We start from the raw sequence: 23,381 nt of genomic DNA on the forward strand, positions 1-23,381 counted from the left end.
AGGTTCCCAACTAATGTCAGTGTTTTCAAGTGGTTACTAGATTAATTTCCCTCCCTTCACACATAATACCCAATGCATTATACTTATTTCTTCTTGAGCACATTTTTTTTAGGGAGGGGGGTTTCGCGGTGTAGTCCCTGCTTTCCCTGAACTTGCTCTGTAGGCCAGGGTGGCCTCAAACTCAGAGATTTGCCTACCTCTCTGCCTCTGGAGTGGATTAAAGGCATGCGCCAACACCTCCCGGCTCTCGAGTACATTTTACTAATACCGCTGCCTCTTAAGCCTTGGGTCGCCAGATACTGATGGATCAGTTAATCGGATTGATTCTAGAAAGCGTTTCCAAGCACTGCCTTTTGGAGGCTGGCCGGGCGTCCAGTGCGGTAGTCGGGAGTGAACAGCTCTCAAAGCATGGTCGCAATGACCGGAAAAGGCGCGCAACCCAGAGAGTTCAACTCGGCTTTTTGATTCGTGCTGCCACCTAAATCCACGTCTCGGTGAGAGCAAACCCCCGAGTTCCGTTCCACATTAAACCCAAGTGCCTCGAGTCGCCGCGGAGGTGGAGGGTGATAGCTCCAAACCCCAAAAGCTAGGGATGTGCAGCCGAGCGGACGCAACCTGCAACCTACGGGAGGGTAGTGTGACACCTCACCCACCCCCTCACCCCCCCGGAAGTTTTTGAGGCTCCAGTTACTAGGTCTGGGAGTCACCTTGACCCTCTCGGAAAGGTGGAGAAAGTCCTCGGCCGGAGAAGGGCGGGGTGGGCGAAACCAAAGACAGAGAACACTTTCGTGAGCAGAAGACACCCCTCACGTGTCCCTGTTTTCAGGGGCAGCGAAAGACTGAGAGAGTTTAAGGGTGACAAGAGCAGGTGGCAGAACTCCGCCCAGCGCACGCTTCTCCACCTTCAGCGAGCACGCTTCGCTCCCTCCGTGAGATCCCGCCTCCCAGGGGCGCGCGCGAAGAGTTGCTGCGCGGTGCACGCTGGGGGTTGTGGTTCAGGAGCGCACAGGCGTCTCAGGACGAGCGGCCGCGGCCTACATGCCCCAGGGTGCTGTGCGGGCGCAGGCCGCTCCCGGATGTGTGCCTAGCGCCGGAAGAGAAGGCGGCCCCCCTCTCTCGGCCCGGCCATCTTGTGGGAAGAGCTGAAGCAGGCGCTTTTGGCTCGGCGCGGTCCGCTGCAATCCGTGGAGGAACGCGCCGCCGAGCCACCATCATGCCTGGGCACCTACAGGAAGGCTTCGGCTGCGTGGTCACCAACCGATTCGACCAGCTATTTGACGACGAATCGGACCCTTTCGAGGTACTGAAGGCAGCGGAGAACAAGAAAAAAGAAGCCGGCGGGGGCGGCGTTGGGGGCCCTGGGGCCAAGAGCGCGGCTCAGGCCGCGGCCCAGACCAACTCCAACGCGGCGGGCAAACAGTTGCGGAAAGAGTCCCAGAAAGACCGCAAGAACCCGCTGCCCCCCAGCGTCGGCGTGCCTGACAAAAAGGAGGAGACGCAGCCGCCGGTGGCGCTTAAGAAAGAAGGTAAAGCCGGGCGAGGCGGTGGGGAGCCCCGGGCGGGCGGGCGGGCGGGCAGGACGGGGGCGTGCGCCGCCGCTGCGCGTGTGCAGCCAGCGGGAGGGCCCGCCGGAGCCTCCCTCCCCGGAGCCCTGCTCACGGTCCCTCGCCGGCGCCGGGAGCGCGGCTGACCCCGAGCCCCACGCCGCCGCTCCTCGCAGGCTCGCTCAGTGGGAGCCCTTCCCGCCTCGGGCTGGCCGAGCGTGCTCGGAGAGGGCGGCCCGGGCGTTCCCGCCGATTCGGGCCGGGCGTTCGCCGCCTGCCTCTCGGGTGCCCGGGAGCAGCGCGGGCACGTTTCCTGCTCGGCGTGCTCCTGGGGGCTGCTGCTGCTGCTGCTGCCGCTGCCCGCTCTGGGCTCCTGCCCTGCCATCTTGTCCCACAAATGGCGCGGACCTTTCCAGGGAAGGCCGGGGCTTGGAGTTGTTACCCGCTTGGGCTGCGTCTCGGTGTGGGGGGCACCGTTCGAGGGGATGGAGGGAGGTGCTGTGTGTGGGTCCCCACGTGCGCTTTTTTTTTTTGTGGTCCCCCTAATTTCGCGCTCGTGTTCAACTTAGGGTAACTTCCCGGCGTGAATGGAAACTGTTGGGAAGCAGAGGAATTTGGCCCCCCACTCTTGTTAGGGGGAGCTCTGAATGAAGACCGGTCATGAGCAGGTCCCTTCTCAGGTCGCGATTCCCTTCTCCCAACTCCCCGAAGCCCCCAGGTCTTAGGGCTTTTCCTGCTTTTGGCTTGCTGGGTAAAACGAGTGCCCAGCCTGTCAGGTCCCGGCAGCGGAGCTCCTGGGAGTCTGCAGCTTTGCCTCCGCACGTGCGTGAAGCGTGGTCAGGTCTTCATTGGCGGTTCATAGTCCCTTGCAGGGCGCTGAAAGTTTCGTAGTTGTTTTGATTTCCTTTTAGCATTCTTCCCCAATACTGGCTTATTGTGGGGGAAAAGGCAAAGGAATTAAGGGTTAAGAAGGTGCAAAATGAATAGCAGGTAGGTGTAGAATCCAAGCTGTGAGTCTTTACAATTGCCATTATATGTTAAAGTTGCCTCTTACTGCCTGCCACGTGCTCATGAAAGGAATTGTTTAGGTTTTGGTTTAAGGTATCTTTTAGGGCGCGGGGGCGGGAGGGTGTCTTTTTTTTTTTTTTTTTTTTTGTAAGGCTTGGAGTAAACCTAGTTGATTGAATAAAAGGAAGAATTCTTGTGCTAAAATGAGAGATTTGGAAGGGCAGCATAGTCTGGAGTGTTAGGAAACATCACCTGGGCAAAAATACCCTGCCGATTAAGCTTCTTGACATCACACAGTTGAATAAGGCATTTAATTCTTGTGTGAAGAAATTGGCTGGTGTATTTATTTTAAACTGTTTACCTCTTTGATGACACTAATTAAAAGAAAGTACATGAATAAGTTGTGTCTAAAACACACCAGGTAGGTGCGCTCACTCATTAAAATGTTCAAAGCATGAAGCTTAATTGAAATTACTCAAGTTTCACCACGAATCCAATCTATGGTCTTACCTGGAAACTAACATTGTAAGTCATAAATGTAGAGAATTATTATAGCCATGATTGTCATTTACTTCAGTCCTTTGGAAAACTTTGCTGATTGACATTTTTCCTTAGTATTTCAATTTTTTTTGGGGGATTGAACTCGGGACTTTGCCCATGCTGGGGAAAAGCTGTGTTTCCTACACCCCCAATTCTTAGATCACTCTAAAACCAGAGTTTCTTAAAAAAGGGGTATACATAAGGGGAAATTTTGAATAAACATGTGAGTTCTGTGTATTGGGTGGTAGTTGGTACCTCTAAGAAAGGAAGGAATTGTTAACCTATGGTGTGTCCCGTGTCTCGATAACACAATGCTGGAATGTAATGGTGTCTGTCTGAAGAACTTGAGAGTTGGCAAAATGTTAAGTGTAGACCAGGTTTTTGGATTAAAAAAAAAAAACAAAACAGGATTCTACTGCAGTTAAGATTCAAGTATAGGTAAGTACATCAAAAAAACCTTGCATGTTTTAAAAAGTATCAATAATTTTTCATTAGATGAATTTACTTTTTGTGGTGATATTGGTAGAACCCAGCGTTTTGCACACTATACTATAGTAGTTCTCACTGAGCAACACTCCCAACCCCACAATGAATTTAATAAGGTTTTCTGATTATGTAGGCCTCATTGAATATTGGGTGGGGAAGCAAGCCATTGTTCCGTGGGTGTGTTTAGCTTGGTTATCATTACAAGGATTGAGCTGGTTCCATAGCTCCACCCTAACACACTGTACCTCTGATGAAATTTATGTAAATGTCTTGGTATAAGGTCTACATTTAGGTCTTGTCCAGAGAATTTACAGAAAATGAAGTTTAAATATTAAAGAATTTCATCTTTACTGTGTGACTAGTTAGGGATATCTGAACAAATTGGTATATCCTGATGGTGTTCCCTTTTCTTAAACTAAGTCACATAACTTAAAAAACAATTTCTGAGCAGCTTTTTGACTGTCAAAACCTGTGGTTTGGTAATTAGAGCATACCTGAAATGGTAGGCATGTATTTACCATCAACTTGTCCTTAAGACTACCAATAATTCAATTCATATTGGTTCTTTTTGTGAGTTTCCTATGTTATCAGAAAGAAAAATGAAGGTAGAAAAATTAGTTTAGGCTTTAAGTGTCATTAAGAAAATTCTGTTTTGTTTTTTGAGGGTGGGTACTGTGACTGAACTGAGGCCTTTCCATGTTACTATCATTCTGGATGGTTGCAGCCTTCTTAATACATAATTGCTAAATGAGGATCTTTCTGTGTGTGATTTGTGAAGATGCTTTGAAAACAGATACTTGAAAGAGCAGACAGGAAAAACTTTCTATCCATACTAATAATGTAGTATTTCCTAATGGTTACATTATAGTGTTAAAAGTTAGATTTGGGAATATGTATATGGATTTGTGTATACATACTTGGACTTTGAATGTTAATGAGGAAAGGGGTGATTTTTTTTTTTTTTTGTTAAATAGCTCTATTTGCTTGCTTGAGGTGGAGTTGGGACATGGTCTCTGTAATCCAGATTGGCCTTGAACTTCCAAACCTGCTTTGTGCCCCACTCTTTTCTAGTGTTAATATTTTATGCACCATGTCTAGCTCAAATAGCTATTTTAAATTAGGGTTTTTTTCCCCTGGAGCTCATAAATGTCTTTTATTTTTCTTTCAGAATTATAATTTTCTAGATTTAAGAGTTCTTTACTGCCTCCCCCCCTGCAGATTATATAGAAAAATAATAGTGTGAATTTTAGTGTTTTCTAAGGGGCATATTTAGTGAATATCCAGTGCTTGGTTATTTATTACTGGCTATTGGTATTAGCTTTGATGTCTTTAAAGCCAAAAATATATCACAGGACTGAAATATCTGTAAGTTTAAAATTTTGTAGTAGGCTTTTGACTTCTTGGAAAGTAAAGGTGTGATGGTGCCCAGTGATTTCCAAGTCAGTTCTAGCTTGTAGATGAAGTTTGAGATGTTTACTGTTGAATAAAAATGTCCTAAAGCAGTTTGTTACACATGGGTGATGCCCATCAGCCTTAATGGTCTAGCCTAAACTTTTGTGTTGTAAAAATGATTTGCTTATGCTGGTTATTTGTCATAAGGAATAAGGCGAGTTGGAAGAAGACCTGATCAACAACTTCAGGGAGAAGGGAAAATAACTGATAGGAGACCAGAAAGGCGAGCACCTCGGGAAAGAAGATTTGAAAAGCCACTTGAAGAAAAGGGTTCTGAAGGTGGTGAATTTTCAGTTGATAGGTAAGCTTTAAACAAGCTTTTCCCGCTTTGTTCTCTTATAGTTAGATCTTAATGTAAAGCTGTAAATTGGGCATAATTGCCAGGTAGTAGTTGGGTGGTTACTTAGGTGTATTTCAGAGAAAAGTGAGTATATGTTGTTGCATTTATATTTATGGATAACCTGTTCTAAGTTAGATCTCTTAATAGTAAATATTTTGAGTCAATGGCCAGTTTCTTTTCCTCCCTTTGTCCAGATACTGAGTTTAAAAGGATAGTGGTATTGTCTGTCACTCATCATGCAGGCTGGATACGATTATTGTAGTTAAGAGTATTGATGAATACAAGTATGACTGATGCAGTGAGTCAGTAAGTGAAAAAGTGTACTGACAGCAATGCTTTAAAGAATAGCAAAAGTTTCTAATTCTTTCTCCCTTTACATGAGTAGAAATAGGCTTGGAATTACATATATTTATTTGTTGAGTTATAAGCCAGTAAGCATAGCCTATATTTTTGAGCCTTGGAGTGGATTTTCCCTGTTCCTTTTTCTAGAAACATCTGAGGTATAATTTTTAAATTTGTTTTGTAGACCGATTATTGAAAGGCCTATCCGAGGCCGAGGTGGTCTTGGAAGGGGTCGAGGAGGCCGTGGACGTGGAATGGGCCGAGGCGATGGATTTGATTCTCGTGGCAAACGTGAATTTGATAGGCATAGTGGAAGTGATAGATCGTAAGTCTCACTGATTGTTGTATGTTTTAGATTTAAATGTGCTTATTTAATAAAAACAAAATTTGAATTTCTAGAACTAAAGAGTATAATGTTAACTCAGTTTTGTTAGTTCTTTTTCGCATTACAGTGGCCTGAAGCATGAGGACAAACGCGGAGGTAGCGGATCTCACAACTGGGGAACTGTCAAAGATGAATTAACGTTGGTATTCTGATTTTTTTTTTTAAGTTAAAAAATTTGAAACCAAAACGCTTCACTTACTAGAGGCTTGTCAATACTTAAATTTTGTTCTGGAGATAAGAATGGATGTTCTTTCTCAAAGCTATAGCCTTATAATGTCTTATGGGATATTTAAATAAAAATAATTAAATATATGAATAATTTTATTTTAGTGATGGATGTACGTAGTTTTTCTGAAGCTCCATGATAAAGATGATACTGGGAGTGTTATGACTTTAATTGTTTGAACTGTAGTTATCTTAGTCTTCTTTACACCCCCACCCCCAACTATTTTGTTTTTTGAGGGTGGGTACTGTGACTGAACTCAGGCCGTCCCATGTTACTATCATTCTAGATATCACCCCCAATTTTATATTTTTGAAATGGGTCTTACATACTCCAGGCTAGCCTTGAACTTGCTGTGTAGTTAATTACAGGTGTCCACTATTGCATCTGACTTATAAAATCTTGTTTTAAAAGTGTGTAAACTAATTTAATAATTTGTTTTCTCTTAGACGTCTACTGGAGCGTAAAATAAATATAAATAGATTAAAATTAGTGGAAATACATAAAGAATGTAAAAGTTTTTACTTTGTTATGATGGACTTTTGGCTACATGTAAATGGACCTAGATGCCTTTCTTTTTCTTTCTTTCCTTAGAGAGTCTCCCAAATACATTCAGAAACAAATATCTTATAATTGCAGTGATTTGGATCAATCAAATGTGACTGAGGAAACACCTGAAGGTGAAGAGCACCCAGTGGCAGACACTGAAAATAAGTAAGTGGTTTTGTGTGGAGATGTAATGCTCCAACCTGGGAATTTGTCTGGATTTTTACCAATAAAGTATCTCATTTGATGGCACAGACATGAGACTTTCTTGCTTTGAGACATTGTCTTGCTGTGTAATTCAGGATGGCCTGGAACTCAGTATTCTCTTGTGTTACCTTCTAAGTCTTGGGAGTACAGGTGTGTAATACCATGCCTGACTTAGAGTTGATATGATAATTTTACTGTTTTTATACACCTTAGAAAAATTAAGGAATATGTATGTATTTTAAGTAAAATCTTTAAGCCCTGATCATAAAAATCAGCTGTTGTTACCCAGGTATGAAGGAAAGGAGCAAAGTACTTTGCATTTGCATTTAGGAAGGGTAATTATAGTGATAGCTGTACTTTGCTGAAATTCTGAATAGGTGGATTGTGCTAAACTGAACTAAGCTGGGCAGTGGTGGAGCACTCCTTTTAATCCCAGCACTTGAGAGCAAGTGCAAGGCCAGCCTAGTCTACAAAGTGAATTATAGGACAGCCAGAGCTACACAGAGAAACCCTATCTCTGTTAAACAAAAAGAAAAGAGAAAAAACCAAACTGAACCAAATTGTTGGTATAGTATAAGAGGTATTTATAGTGTTTAGTTCAATGCAATCTCAACATTATCAGTTGTAAATACTATATCTTGAAACTTGAAAAACAGCTTTGTATAAAATTAGGTTCAGACTGAAAAGCAATGAGAGTGCTCATTAGCATTCTTTTTAAAAATTCATATGTATGAGTGTTTGCCTGCGTGTGTGTTAAGTGTATTGCATTCATGCAGTATCTACAGAGGCCAGAAGAGGGTGTTGGATCCCCTGGAACTGGACTGTTAACTAATGCTACAAGTAAACAACGGGCTGTGGGTGTATTTTTGGCATACTGCTTTTATTTCCTTTGGGTATGTTGTGGAACTCAATATACTAGGCATAACATGAGCATTGCTGTCCTGAAATCGTGGCACCTGTTGCTAAACTAACATTCATTTATGGGCTTGCCAGGTGGTCTGAGGACCCCTACTTTGAGTATGTATAAGTCTTTAATGATTGCTAAGGGATGGGGGGGCTCTTCTCTGTTGGTGTTACTGCTCATAGGTTTTCTGTGTTCCTGTAAATAACCACTCACCCATGCTCCTATAAATAACTAATGAAACTCATTGGTCCACCAATGAGGTGGAATAATTTTCTTAACCGTTGTATGTGCTTGTCTGGAGTGAATACATGTTTATTCATGTCTACCCAGGAAAAGTTAAGCTCAACACAATATATGCCCAATGATAAAATTTTTGATCTGTTTCCTTTGTGGTTGTATTGATGACATTTCTGAGGGTGTTTTCTCAGGATCCTCACTAGCATTTATTTCTCTTTTAATAGCCATTTGTGGCAAGGGTGAGATGATCTCATTGTGATTTTGATGGTGTTTTGTTTTGTTTTTAGTCAGGGTCTTAAGTAGTCTGGCTGCCCTTGAACTATGTAATGGAGGATTATTACTTATATATGATTCTTTCCAAGTACTGGGATTGTGGGTGTGCTCAGTCATGTTTGTTTTGCGTTGCTAAGACTTACCTCAGGACCTCATACATGTTAGATATGTACTATCCTGTGAGTTACATCCCCAGGCCCATAGTTTTCATTTACTTTGTGTAACAGCCTTAGCTGCCCTGGAACTCAACTTTGTAGAGCAGGCTGGCCTTGAACTCTGCTGCTAGCCCACCCATATTAATCCATTTTTTTTAAAGTCAGATTAGGTGGGTGGTTTTTTTTTTTTTTTGGCTGTTGGGCTGTTTTGGATTTGTTACATACTTTCTATTAGTCACTTGAATGGGATACAGGTATTTCATCTGTGCACATTGTCTTTTAGTTTGTTGTAATTCCATTAGTCAGATTTTGCTTTTGTTAATTTGCCTTTGGGGTTTCTTTGGCCAGCCAATTCCCTGAAGTACACCCTCCATTTAAACTTTGTTATTTTTAATTTTACTTGTATGAATGTTTTGCCTACAGGCATGTAGTATCCATGGATCTGGGTCTGGAGTGTAGATGATAGCCTGTATGTAGGTGCTGGCATTTGAATGTGGGTCTTTGGGAAGACTGGCTAGTGCTCTTAACTGCTGTACCATTTATCCAGTCCTGTTTGGTTTTTGAGACAGGGTCCACTGTGTTGTAGTGCTGGCCTAGAACTCTATAGACCAGACTGTCTTTAGTTCACAAGAAGATTGCTGGGATTAAAGGCATGTGTTGCCACTCCCCCCTGTTCAAGTCGTTTAAATTTTTTAACTGTTGAATTGGAACCTCTGAGACTATATAAAAAAAAAATTATGGCCGGGCGGTGGTGGCACACGCCTTTAATCCCAGCACTCGGGAGGCAGAGGCCGGTGGATCTCTGTGAGTTCGAGGCCAGCCTGGACTACCAAGTGAGTTCCAGGAAAGGCGCAAAGCTACATAGAGAAACCGTGTCTCAAAAAAACCAAAAAAAAAATTAGAAATGTGAAATGCTGTTTTGGTGAACAACTCTTAATGATGAGAGGAAGCATTGTATTTTGTGGGCTTGTTGAGATAAGGAAACAATCACTAGAGTATATCAAAGTAATGGAATTAGATGGTCTCTTGCATTAAGAATTGGTGTGTGTGTGTGTGTGTGTGTGTGTGTGTGTGTGTGTGTGTGTGTGTGTGTGTTTTACTTTGGAGGGGTAAGCATAATGGGGATTAATGGTACCTCACAGTACTCAGCATATCCTTTTCTTTTATTAAACATATTTGAGTTGCTTTCAGGGTGATCCTCAAAGATTGTGTTTCTCAGAAGGAAATGATATATTCATGGGGGTATTAGAAAGGATTCCTCTACTTGTGACCTAGGAGCAGTTGGGGATAATTGTTCTAACGAATATGATAGTCACCATTTCAGAGCAGTCTATTCTTAGAAAGTAGGGGGAAATGGATTATAATTTTTTATTTTCAGGATAAGTTTAAGAAGCAAAGTGGTCTTTAAAGGTAGGTATTATGGACTGTCGACTGGTGAGTCATGAGGACAGTTTTCCAGAGCTTTAGTTCTGTTATATGTAAAAGTGACTTGACAGACTTGATGTCCAATGTCTTATCAAGAGTGAATGTAAATTTGTTTCAGGAAGTTGTAAGATAGAATCTGTCCAGATATAAAGAATTACATAAAGATATTTTAGCAATGATGCTAAACTAAATCACTTGGTATCTTTGGAAGGAAGCAGAGCTCTCAAAATAGCAAATGATTTGTTTGGTGACAGTTGGAATTGGACTAAGATAGTGGATTCCTAGGTCAGTGCTTTATGTAGAAAGGGGGACAGATAACTATTTTGGTATAAATGTTGAAACCAATTTGTTTTGTGGACAGTTACATTACTGATGAAACCTCAGTCTTCTGTCCATATGTTAGAGGTTGATTTGAGAGTTGGAGTTACATAGAATTTCAGATTTGTAGGAATCAGGCTTGTATGCTTGGCTAGAATGCTAGTAACTGAAGTAGAAGAGCAGCAGATAATGATCTTTATATATGAAATGAAAACGAGATGGGGTTATGGAGGTGTTTCAGTCAGTAAATCGCCTGCTGCTCCAGCTTTAAGACCGAAGTTAAGTCTAGCACTCACATAAAAGCCAGACGTGGGTGCACACCTGACCAACTTTAACCCTCCCAGTGTGGGTGGGAAGATTTTCTAGAGCCATCCAACCTAGCCAGTTGGTGAGCTTCAGGTTCAGTGAAAGATCTGGTCTCAAAAAATAGAGAAGAGAGTGATCATGGAAAATACCAACGTTGACCTTTGGCATACCTTTGCATGCACATGCATGCATGCATCATATACAGTTTAGGAGAAAGTAGACCATGAAATCAATTACACGAGAGGGTACAGTTTAAAATATAGTTTCAAAGAAATAAGGTTGATAAGGCCAATTCATGGTATAGTCATTTAAGAAGGCAAGTTGTTAAGGTAATCTGTATTCACAAATCAATATGCAAATAAACTGGTCTCTACCATGCTTGGAGTTGGTTGCTGGGTTATAACAGAAAGCTGTGATTCTTCTCCAATAGTCTTTCTAACAGATACTAAGAGTCAGGGTCATTTTCCTTATTGTAATTTGAAATATATATGTGTGTGTGTATTTAAAATTTTTTTTAAATGTATATAGGTGTTTTGCCTATTTGTATGTATGTGTACCATTGCTTATCTGTTGCCTATGGAGTTCAGAATTGGGTTCCATATGTCCTGGAACTGGAGTCACGGGGTTTGTGAGCAGCCATGTGTGCTGGGAACTGAACCTTAGTTCTCTGGGAGAGTACCCAGTGCTCTTAACCTCTTAGCCATCTCTTCAGTGCCCCAGAATTTTTTCTACAAATTTGTAACAACCATCAGGCATAAAATTTAAATATCTTTTTCACAGGGAGAATGAAGTTGAAGAGGTTAAGGAAGAGGGTCCAAAAGAGATGACTTTGGATGAGTGGAAAGCTATTCAAAATAAAGACCGAGCGAAAGTAGAATTTAATATCCGAAAACCAAATGAAGGTGCTGATGGACAATGGAAAAAGGGATTTGTTCTGCATAAATCAAAAAGTGAAGAGGTAAAATTAAAATTGTTTGAATTTGTTCATTTGTGCCTTAAATTATAATTTTTGTTTTAAATTTCATATGGATAACTTGTTTTGTTTGGTTTTTTTGAGACAGGATTTCTCTATTTAGCTCTAGCTGTCCTGGAGCTTGCTCTGTATACTAGACTGACCTCACACTCACATAGATCCACCTGCCTCTGCCTCCCAAGTGCGTGCACCACCACAGCCCAGCTAATCCAGATAACTTTTAAGCTTTATTTTAGACTTATTTCGTGTATAAAACTTGCTCAGAAAGAAAGAAAAAATATTCAGGACTTAGAAAATGTTAGTATTTTTCCTTGTTATGGAATGATTGATTAGAGTTCCTTATGGAAGAAACATGGAAACTAATGTAAATACTTCAGAAAGTCATGCTGATAGGGGCTTATGTGAATATGAATTTAACCAAATGATTAAAAAAAATTTTTCAAGTAGCTTTTGCTGGCCTTTTTGATACATGTATTCATTCATATAATAAATTGGGCTGTGTCACTTATTTTTGATATTGGGAATTGAACCCAGGAACATGCTAACATGCACATGCTCTGCCATTGAGTCATAACTTTTGGCACTCAATTTCTTAATACATTTTGGTTTATTAGACATACAAATAGCTGAGACCAATATAGGAAACACTGTTAAATGAAATTGAGGTTAAATAGAGTTGGTTTTCTAAGTTTAGAGAAGGCATGGTTTTTAATATTTACTCCATAAAAATATAAATGAGAAAATTGTCTTAAATGTCAGGTCTTAAAAAACATTTTTATCCCAGTTCTTACAGATAAAATTGTTAGTGTTATTGATTGAACAATGAAAATTAATGTAGGAGTTTCCATTTAGAATAATAAGTGGCCTATGTTAATATGAAAAAGATTAACTAGGCTCTGGCTTTTCCCATTAAAATCTAGTTGAAATTTAGATAATTCATTAATGTATTGAAGTCTTTGTGTGTTACATGCATGTTATGATGTTTCCCAATTTGAAATGTTTTATTCTGATAGCAGTCCTATTTAGCTGTGTGTTTTCTGTTTTTCTTATTTTTTTATTTTTTGTTTTGTACCTGGTTGTTTTCAGTTAACCTGTAGTTAACTAGGGTCCAAAAATAGTAAGTAGAAAACTGTAGAAATCGATAATTTTACATTGCACGCCACTCTAAATAGTGTTGTAAAAGCTTAGCATTATGTTGTACTCTCTGAATGTATGAATTACCGATTTACAACTGTATCTGCATTGTGTATACTATTTGCCCATTGGTTAACTAATAGCTCATATATAGGTAAAAGCATAGTGTAGGGTTTGGTGCTGTGGTTTCAGGCATCTCCTGAGTTAAATGTCCTGCAAATACTAGGGACTACTGTATCATGCAAGGTAAGGTGCAAAAAATTTTTGAAAATTGCTTCTGAAAAAATTTGGAACTTTGACATTCTTATTTATCAAATCACTTATATTTGGGTTCATATATTTATTGTGCCTTTGTGATGTGAATACTTATACAAATATGGGCTTACTGATTTATTTAACACTGATATTACCTGTATGACAAATAATGGGGTTGTTCTGAGAAGGAAGAAATGTGGTTTGGGGAATGGTAGACTGAGTCATTGTACTGACAGATCTGAGGTCAGAGCAAGTTGACATCCTAAATGCTCTAGAGAGATAAGTGGATTTGTCTGGTTTCATCACATTCTAGAAGTCAACCTAAAAGTTAGAAATGTGCCCTGAACATCAAAACTTTTGTGTAGTAAACCATCCAGATTTAAGTTTGTTTTGCTTTTGTGCTCTAGAAAGTTATTGACATCAATGGTTTGAAATACCAAACATTTAAACCCAGATACAAGACAAGCTGTTAAAAATGATTATTTAATTTTCCTAGTGCTTTTGTAGATTTATATTTAATGATTTTTAGATTTCCTTAAAATTTATATTTGAGAGCCGGGCGGTGGTGGCGCACGCCTTTAATCCCAGCACTCGGGAGGCAGAGCCAGGCGGATCTCTGTGAGTTCGAGGCCAGCCTGGGCTACCAAGTGAGCTCCAGGAAAGGCGCAAAGCTACGCAGAGAAACCCTGTCTCGAAAAACCAAAAAAAAAAAAAAAAAAAAAAAAAATTTATATTTGAGAAACTATTGTCTTTAGATTGAGTTGTCATAATTAAAGGGATAGAATTTAATTTGGCTATCAGTATATGGAAACATTAATGTGAACAATGTTCATTTGTGTTTTTAAAGTAGTTACTAGCAGCTGTGATACTGGCTATAAAGGACAGTGTACTTGTTATCCTTAAATAGATTTTATATGTATTAAGAATAAATAAACACTAGACTTTTATTAGTATAAAACAAACTTTTCAGCCAAGGAGTATAACTAATTTTATCCAGAATATATAAAACTAGAGGCATTAAGCGGTATTAAATTCTATTAATTCCTCCTTCCAGGCTGAGATATCTTAGTTTTGTAATGTCTCATTTATTAGTAAAGTACTTTTAGTGCATTTAAGGTGTGGACTTACATATAGTTCTAAGAATCTCGTACGTAAAGTTTGACTTTCGAAGTTGACAATTTATGTGGAGGAACAATGAAGGCTGAGTGAGTAATCCTTGTCTGAATGCTTGAAACCAAACATGTTCCAGGTTTTGGGAGATTTGTGCAGAACATTCCTAATTTGAAAGTTGTGGTGCATAAAAAATTTAGTATTTGAGGTAGGCATGCTTGCTTAACTTAGAATTATATGTAAACAACAAAACTTAAATGTGTACATTCATTCTTGGGTAAGAGGGCCTAGTTTGGAAGAATATAGATTAACAAAAACCTCAGATTTATCACTAGTAAAAACTATATGTCTTCTATCCAAAGATCATCAGGGATTCACATTGGAATTCCAATTTTAAGGACCCGTTGTAAATGTCACATAGATTTAACTGCTGAAGATTTAGTAGAGTGGGAACTTGTCACTTGGATTATATGTCATTAACCAAGGACTGCTGGTATCACCTGCAATTCAGAGAAACTTATGATAAAGGAAAGTTAAAAGAATTCCACAACAAAGTCATTACCTGGGGAATTTGTCACTTGGATTATATGTCATTAACCAAGGACTGCTGGTATCACCTGCAATTCAGAGAAACTTATGATAAAGGAAAGTTAAAAGAATTCCACAACAAAGTCATTACCTGACCCCCAAGTGAACTGTACTACCTGTAGAGTTAGAAGTGGATGCTGTGGAATATCTTTCTGTATGCTGTGAAGGTGTTGCTCTGATTGATTGATAAATAAAACGCTGATTGGCCAGTAGCCAGGCAGGAAGTATAGTGTAGGCGGGATAAGGAGAGGAGAATTCTGGGGAAGTGGAAGGCTGAGTCAGGAGACTGTCAGCTGCCCTATGAGAAGCAAGATGTAAAGGTAGAACTGAGAAAAGGTACCAAGCCACATGGCTAAACATAAATAAGAATTATGGGTTAGTTTAAATGTAAGAGCTAGTCAGTAATAAGCTTGAGCTAATGGCCAAGCAGTTCGTAAATAATATAAGCCTCTATGTGTTTACTTGGGTTCGAGTGGCTGCGGGACTGGCGGGTGAGAGGAATTTGTCCTGACCACCGGCAGGCTGGGACACAGGAAATCTTTAGCTAGAAGTGGATATATTCATTCACACAAAGTACAGGATTAATAATTGGGTCTTTAGAGAGAACGTACATTTAGAAATTTTGCAGCATTACTTTTATATTAATTAACCCAAGGGCCTTAACTTACCATTTTAGGCTCATGCTGAAGATTCGGTTATGGACCATCATTTCCGGAAGCCAGCAAATGATATAACGTCTCAATTGGAGATCAATTTTGGAGACCTAGGCCGCCCAGGACGTGGTGGCAGGGGAGGACGTGGTGGCCGTGGCCGTGGTGGACGTCCAAACCGTGGCAGCAGGACTGATAAGGTGATTTTAAGAGGCTTTTTTTCTGTTTTAAGCAATTTAGGACTTGTAAGAGATTACTGTCTGGATATTCTGGAGGGTGGGGGATACAGAACTAAAGAAAGAAGTGACTTATTTTCAAAAACATTTTTAACAGTTTCACTATGTGGCTCCAGCCTGCCTGGAACTCATCTGTGTGGGTCAGGCTGTCTTTGAACTCTTTGATCTGCTGTGAAGTGCTGGTAAACATACACTGTGACACCAGGCATTAGTTTTATTTCTGTTTAAAGGACTTTAATGATTATAGTAGTGCCAATGAGTTGAACGAAGCATACTGTTGAATTCTTACTTTGTGCTTGTCAGGGTGCTGCGTTAGGCTTTTTGCATGCTGGCATAATTTCTTTTTATTCTGGGGTGTTTATCCTCACTGCTGAGTAAATTGAGGTATAGAAAATTCTTAGGATTGCTAAAGTTGCTGTGAAACATACTCTATGCCATGATATAAGAGTGGGATACAATATTAATTTGTTTATGGGTGCTATGTCAGGCTATTCCCAAACTTGCAGTCAGGCCTCACCCTCCCAAAGGTCCTTTATATCATGTCCAGCTCTAAAACAAGCTCAAGGAGTTGATTTTGAATTCAGAATTGTCTGTTGACAGAGTATTAGGGATAGCTTTAATGTCCAGTTTGAAAAACAAACCATATTTATTTTATTTTTGGAGCTTTTTTTGTTTTGAGACTGGGTCTCACTACACAGCCTTGGCTATCCTGGAACTCACTGTAGACCAAGTGGCCTTTGCCTTCCAAGTGCTGGGATTGGCAAAATCTTGTCCCAAATGGGGTGGGGAGGGGCCAGGAAATGTAACAATCAGTGGTAGAACATTTAACCTAGCAATATACAAGCTCTGTACATGAGACCTAGCACATCAGATAATTAAAGTACTTCATTGGAGAAACAGAGACTCATTGCTGGTGTATGTATAGTTTTATTCTGATGTATAATTTTGTGTCTAAAAGCTTCAATCTATTTTATGTAGTGTTTTAACCTGAAGACTTTATAGAATTCAGTGTCTAAATATAGACACTAAGAGCCTATTTTTAATATTTGAGAATTGTGGTTAATTTTTTCTTTTTTTTTTTCCTCCTCAGTCAAGTGCTTCTGCTCCTGATGTAGATGACCCAGAGGCATTCCCAGCTCTGGCCTAACTGGATGCCATAATACAACACTGGTTCCTTTGTGGACCCTCCTGTTCAAAGCTTTTGCATGCTTAAGGATCCCAAACAACTAAGAATTAAAAAAAAAAAAAAAGACTGTCATTCATACCATTCACACCTAAAGACTGAATTTTATCTGTTTTGAAAATGAACTTCTCTAGCTACACAGAAGTAACAAATATGTTAGTCAGTTTTGTATTTAGAAATGTATTGGTAGCAGGGATGTTTTCATAATTTTCAGAGATTATGCATTCTTCATGAATACTTTTGTATTGCTGCTTGCAAATATGCATTTCCAAACTTGAAATATAGGTGTGAACAGTGTGTACCAGTTTAAAGCTTTCACTTCATTTGTGTTTTTTAATTAAGGATTTTAGATGTTCCCTCAATTACAAGCCGGTTTTAAATATTAGACACAATACTGGTTTTAATATCTGCTTTGCATTTTCACACATGGTCAGCTGGGACATGTAAACTTCTGATTTACCAGATTTTATGCTGCGTGAAATACTAACCACTATGTATTTTAACTATATATTTTTATTTGGGAGTTGAATTTTTTTCCACAACTTATGATAGCTGATATATACTAAATCTTTATACAGAATTATCAGTACTTGAATGAATTCAAAACACATTGGTTTATTAACTCTTGGCTCATGCATGGTTTATTAGGTTCAAATTATATCTGATTCACCTATATTTACTTTTAAAATGTATGGCTTCCTCATTTTAAAAGTAAAACTAAACACTGCTTTTGGAACTTGTTTAAGCTACTACTTGTTTACAGATATAGCCTGTGTTCATTAAAATAGTTCTGTGGGTGTGGACAGAGTAAGTTAGTTTGATAATGCCTAACAGTTAAACTTGTATAAAAATAAGAGCCTAGCCATTTGATATTTGCGTGCGAAAGGTCCCCAAATCAAGGTGGTTATCTGTAATTAACAATCTTTATTTTTGATTTATATAAACCAAAGGGCACTCATTGGTTACTATGCTGAGATGGAAAACTATCTTGTAGTATTTCAAAACCAGCTTTACTTAGTTTGGAACAACAACACCATACATAAAATACAAAATAATATCTTGTTTATGAACTTCCTATATATTGTTATGATTTTGCCCTGTGTTGATAGACAAATGTTTCACAGAAAGTGTTATAAGTTTCCATTTCCTCCATTAGAAAATTAGGTAATCAATGGATTTTTGAACAGAAGCATCACTGCTTATTAAAAAGTATGTACACAGAATTATCAAAAAACAAGTTTTCTAGGATATTTTTATTCACATTTATTAATTAACCAGGGAAGGAATTTTACTCAAAGATTTTAAGACTTGTCAGTTGTTAGTAGTTTTTTTTAAATCTGTTGTAATTTTAGAAATAATGGAGATCTTAAATCTTACATTTGCTAGTTAGATGATTGATTTTTATGTACACATCTAAATGGTATTGTATAGTACATTTAGTTATTCATTTAATTGCAATTACTTATCTGGTTGCCAGCAAGTCTGACAGCTTGAAAAGAAGGGTTTTGTGTTTTTTTGGTTTTTTTTTTTTTTTAATAGAACTTGATGTACAAGTTCTGTACTAATGCTGATACCTGACTTTTCACATGTTAAAAGACACCTCTCCAGAGGTAAGGGTTAGCCCATGTGGACTTGTTGGCCCTTGGAGAGTGCAGCATATGCACCCGTAAGTCAGTATGTTTAAACTTTCAAGTATCTTAATTGACTTTTTAATAGTAACACCTTTATAAATTCAGATTTCCAGTAACATTGCAGAAAACACCTTCTCTTAGAACACACAGGTTTTACTGAGCCACTGTCACCAGAAAACACAGTGGCATTTGCAACATTGTTGTAAACTTTCAAAGTAGGTTGAATTTGAAGAGGTAGGTCTAGTCTTTCTAATACCTGTGAGTTTGCTTTCAGGTTTACTTTCATGTGAAGAACTGAACGTAGACTTTGCTTATTGAAAATAACAATTTATTTGCATGTTCATTTCCTGAAAGATACAAAAGCAATCAAGTGGGAGCCCTTTTATATATGTTTCTTGGCTTCCCATTTTCTGATCTCTGTGCACTGTCAAGATAATATTACTTTTAAGATTTTGAATGTTTAGGTATCACGTGAGGTTTAAAGTGAACCGCTGACTCCTATGCGAAGAATACTTAATGACAAAGTTGGGAAAGTTAGTACAATAATTTCAAGAGTGGATATAATAGTTGGCCTAAATGCTTTTAAATATAAATGGTATCAGTTGAAATTTTTAGGATAGTTCCAGCTTGGATTGACGGGAGAATGAACTTTATTAGTTGAATACTATTTGGAGTTGTCCAGAGATCTTAAATGTACCAGCAGGTACTACAGTTCATTTTATTCAGTTCACGACACGTAATTTCCAGAGTTGTGAATGTATTTGGTTTATTTTGGGTATGGGTTTGGAGAGATTATTACATATTCCTTCTGATTGTTATTTTTATAATTACTAGAGATGATTGATGAAATAGAAAAAATGTTATACTTAGTTTGCAAGTGAAGTGTAAGTATTTTGTGTTAAATTTTTAAAAACGTCTTCAGAGCATTAGCAGGTGGAAGAAACCAGGTATTAAAAGTTAAAAATGAGAAGCTGCCAGAACCTTACCCATGTTGACTCTAAAGGTAAGACAATGCAGGCACATCTTCTGGACAGGTGGCCCAACACTGAACTAACTGGTATTGTACACCTATCATGCATGCCGTTTTGCTTCCCCTCCCCGACTACTTTGGTGCTGGGTATCTGCTGGGCAAGTATGCTGAGCTATAACCACAGTACCACAGTAAAGGAAAAGTTGAGTGAATATATTCTAGCCCAAACCTTTGTGATTATAGTGAGATTAATATGTAAATGTTAGATCTGAATGTCATATCTTCACATTAACTCAAAGCCTGGAAACCAGACTACTAGTATGCTTTGAAGAGTATGACTAATAACAAGACAGTAAAGTATTACCTTATTGAACACCCTTAGTAATTTATCTGCATCAGCAAAACCAGTTGTCAGGTATTTTTTAAGGTTGATTTGAAGTGCTAGGGATTTGTGTATTCTAGGCACGTGTTTTGCCACCAAGCATTCCTTAACATGAGTTGCCAGGTTTTGTTGGGATAAATTAGTTGGCTGCTTTCTGAAGTGTGAGTAGGGTTTGCTAGCTATGTCCTTCCTGACTGTCTGCTGTTCCTGATCATCCCAGGCCAGAATGTAAACGCTCCTTTAAAATAAAAGTTTACCTCTATGTATCCATTAAGTCATGCTACTCTTAAAACAATCTGTCACTTTAATCCAAAGTGTGGGGTTGGGTACAGTGTCTATCTGGTAGCCACTTAAATTGCCCATAGTCAAAAAACTATAGAGGTAATATCTGTTTTTTTTTTTTAAAGATTTATGTGTGTGAGAGAGAAGAGTGGTGTATGTCTGTGTGTCTTTGAGCATGTGAGACTGCAGCTGCCCATTCAGTCCAGAAGACATTAGATCCCCTAGAGCTGTAATTAGAACTCTAGCCTCTGATTTTGCTATTTTAAAACAATATATTATAGCTTGCATTAGTTGAATTGGTTTTCATTACAATACTTGGTTTACAGTTATTTCTAAAATTTAGTAGTGTCTACTTTGTAGAAATTTATTTACATACACACAAAAATCTGTGAACTCCAAATTAATTTATTTGACTAGGATTTTCTTTGGGCCTAAATGCTTCTAGTCAGTACTGAGACAATTTTTTTTAGTTTTATTTAATTTTTCACTAAATTTTAGAGCACATACAAAGGTTCTTTTTATACCTGTAATCCACAGAGACCTAATGTTCAGTTTGGATGCCAGTTTCTGTGGGAAGTTCTTGACAGGGCTCTTTTAGTAATTCAGTATTTAGTAATGAATTTAAAAAATAGGTTCAAGAAGATGTTTTAGTGTTCTCCCATCACATACATGAACATGCTGAAGTTTCCATGATGTGAAGTTAAATGTATTTTTAGAGACAGGCAGTTGGGTGGGATTTTAGTGTTTTGTTTTTCTAGAGGCAGTGCTTTGCTCAGCATTGCAAGCTAGCCTGAAACTGGGGGTCTCCAGCTTGGGTTTTCTGAGTGGGTTATAGATAGGCATTACCATGCCTGGCAGTTCTTTTGCATATTCTTCCCGGTTTTCAGAATTTCTACTAGCTTCGACTTTATTCTATACACCTTTTTAAGTGTTTTCTTTATATATTCATGAAGGGTTTACCTGGGTGTTAACATCTAACATCAAGTAAGACAACTTTGGTATGTGGGAGACCTGGGTAGTTCATTGCCTCCTTATCAGTGTGCAGTGGTGAATCCATATTCTTAGTTACGTAGTATGTGCCTCACATTAATTTTTTTCTTTTAACAGTATACTTACTATGCCTTTAAAAGCAGATGACACTTTGTCACTGTATCAGAAAGATCTAGGTTAATTTTTCTATTAGTGATAGGCCTAGCTTCCATGAATCTCATTTTTTAAGAGTCGAGAAGAAGAGTTAGTTTTACCTGAAGTGGAGGATATTGCCAGTAAACTAGCACTTCCTAGTTACAGGAGAGCATGGACGCTTTCTTTTTCAGCTTCATCAATCAGTCTCTTGATATTTAGAGTTTATTGCAGTTTTAAAGTATCACTTTTCTGAGAAAGGCACTTTTCTATTGTTTACAGGAATTGAAAAGAATCTAAAAATTGAGTTGTCCAATGTTGAGGGAAATTAGTGTTTTACTACAGTTTTAGGTAAAGAAAACAGATGGTCAGTAGTCTTTAATTTGTTGTGATGGAATAAAAGTTGTAACTTCTGTTTCTTAGTGAAATCTTAGAGTCCCACGTATTAGTGAAAGGTTTGATTAAATCTGAAGTTTAGCAAGTGAATAATGAACAGCGTTTTTGTTGCTTATATTCAGTTTTGAAGGTATTTTTACAGTTTTGAAAACCAGGAACTGTGTAGACGAAGACCAAGCTGGCCTTGAGTGGTGGCATTGAAAGCATGAGCCACTGCACTGGATTTAGTGAAAATACTCTGGATGATTTTTTGATAAGTTAATGAGAATCAGTCTTCATAATGTTACCTGGTTACCCATTTTTTCTGGAAGCGTTACTGCAATGTATAGCTCGTAATATCTAGAGTAAAGTAAAAGACTTTTTTTTTTTAACTGACTGAAAAAATTATTCATGGCACAAGATTCAGGCATCTTTTTTGACTTAAATAACTTAAGCCACACTTCAAAATGTATAAAGTGGGTAGAATTAGGAGGTGGAAGATTATTCTCAGTTAATTAGTGTTCAAAAGGCATGCTAGGCTTGGTGGTTCTTGAGGCTGAGTTTAAAGTTAGAAGCTGAAGGTCAGTCTTCTTGCATAGAAGGAGATCTACCTTAAAACCCAGGTCTCTACACCTCCCAAGAAAAAGCATGGTTTATTTTGTTTATCAGTGTGATAGGTTTTTTGGTTTTGTCAGATTGTCACAATCAGAGTTGTCTGAGAAAAGGGGAATTGCACCTATTAGATTGGCCTGTGTGTAGTCAAATCTATGGGGACATTGTCCTAATCTACAGGAAGAGGTGCCACCCCTGTATCTCTGGGTTGTATTACAAAAAGCAAGCTGAGCATGCCAGTGAACAGTTTTCATGGTGTCTTGCTTCAGTTCCTGCCTCCAGGTTCCTGTTGTGACTTTTGGATGAACAGTGATTGAAATTGTATGACAAATCATGTACTCTCCATTTACTCTCCAGTCTGCTTTTAGGGTTTTACCATAACAACAAAGTAAACTAGGACGCAAGTTGGTACCAGGAATGGAATAATGCTGTGACAGACCTGGCCTTGTTGCTTTGAGGAAGACTAGACATGGCTCAAAGCTAAATGGGCTATTGTGTGGGAGCTTGGAAGTGCTGAGAAAAAGCCCAGAGAGCAGTGTTCTTTCATGGTCTCCACTTCCATTCCTGCCATGGCTTCTCAGTAGTGGTCCATGATGTTTTATCATACCAATAGAAAGCAATCATACAGAAGTTGGTACCAGTAGTAGAGTTTGAATCTATACAGACAGGTACAATGTACTTGTATGGGCATGTTCACTTCAGTGTGGAAAGCAGGGGCATTGCATTGTGCTCCCCCACCCCCCAGCCAGACTTAACAGGCAGTTTTAAGCCATCCTGTGTGGATGCTGCGAATTAAACTCTGGTCCGCTGCAGCAGCACTCCATGCTTTAATAAGACTTCATTTTATGTGTATGAGTATTTTGCATTTTAAGTGTGCACTATGCATGCTGTAGCCATGGAGAAACAGCTACCAACTTGATGTTGGGAGTGGGACCTGTATCCTTTGTAAGAGCAAATTGCTCTAAGCCACTGAGTTTTCTTCTTTATTCTGTATAGTATAGTATAGTATAGTATAGTATAGTATAGTATAGTATAGTATAGTATAGTATAGTATAGTATCCTTTATCAGTTTTATGCCCTGTCTTAATTTTAGGGATATCAAAATGTGAAAGGCTAAGTCCTACATGCCTCTAGCATGCACAAGGCCAGTTTTATTCTTAGCACCACTAAAAAGAAAACACCGAGAC

The 23,381-nt window shown here is 38.9% G+C and overlaps 1 protein-coding gene across 4 annotated transcripts; it reads left to right on the plus strand.

Annotated features, from left to right (window-relative positions):
- Positions 1-677: 677 nt before the first annotated feature.
- Serbp1 (SERPINE1 mRNA binding protein 1) lies at positions 678-17,131 on the plus strand. 4 transcript variants are annotated; one of them, XM_006988839.4, is made up of 8 exons: positions 678-1,526; positions 5,178-5,331; positions 5,897-6,037; positions 6,147-6,236; positions 6,915-7,034; positions 11,472-11,649; positions 15,428-15,601; positions 16,728-17,131. In XM_006988839.4, exons 1-8 carry the CDS (start codon positions 1,214-1,216, stop codon positions 16,782-16,784), a joined length of 1,227 nt encoding a protein of 408 aa, XP_006988901.3. In that variant the 5' UTR covers positions 678-1,213; the 3' UTR covers positions 16,785-17,131. The 4 variants fall into 4 exon arrangements, with proteins under 4 accessions (XP_006988901.3, XP_006988902.3, XP_006988903.3 ...); XM_006988840.4 differs by having other exon boundaries at positions 981-1,526; positions 6,165-6,236; XM_006988841.4 differs by having other exon boundaries at positions 1,101-1,526; positions 6,960-7,034.
- The last annotated feature ends 6,250 nt before the right edge of the window (positions 17,132-23,381 follow it).

The sequence above is a fragment of the Peromyscus maniculatus genome, chromosome 3, assembly GCF_049852395.1.
Source record: "Peromyscus maniculatus bairdii isolate BWxNUB_F1_BW_parent chromosome 3, HU_Pman_BW_mat_3.1, whole genome shotgun sequence".
In the NCBI taxonomy this organism is placed as follows: Eukaryota; Metazoa; Chordata; class Mammalia; order Rodentia; family Cricetidae; genus Peromyscus; species Peromyscus maniculatus.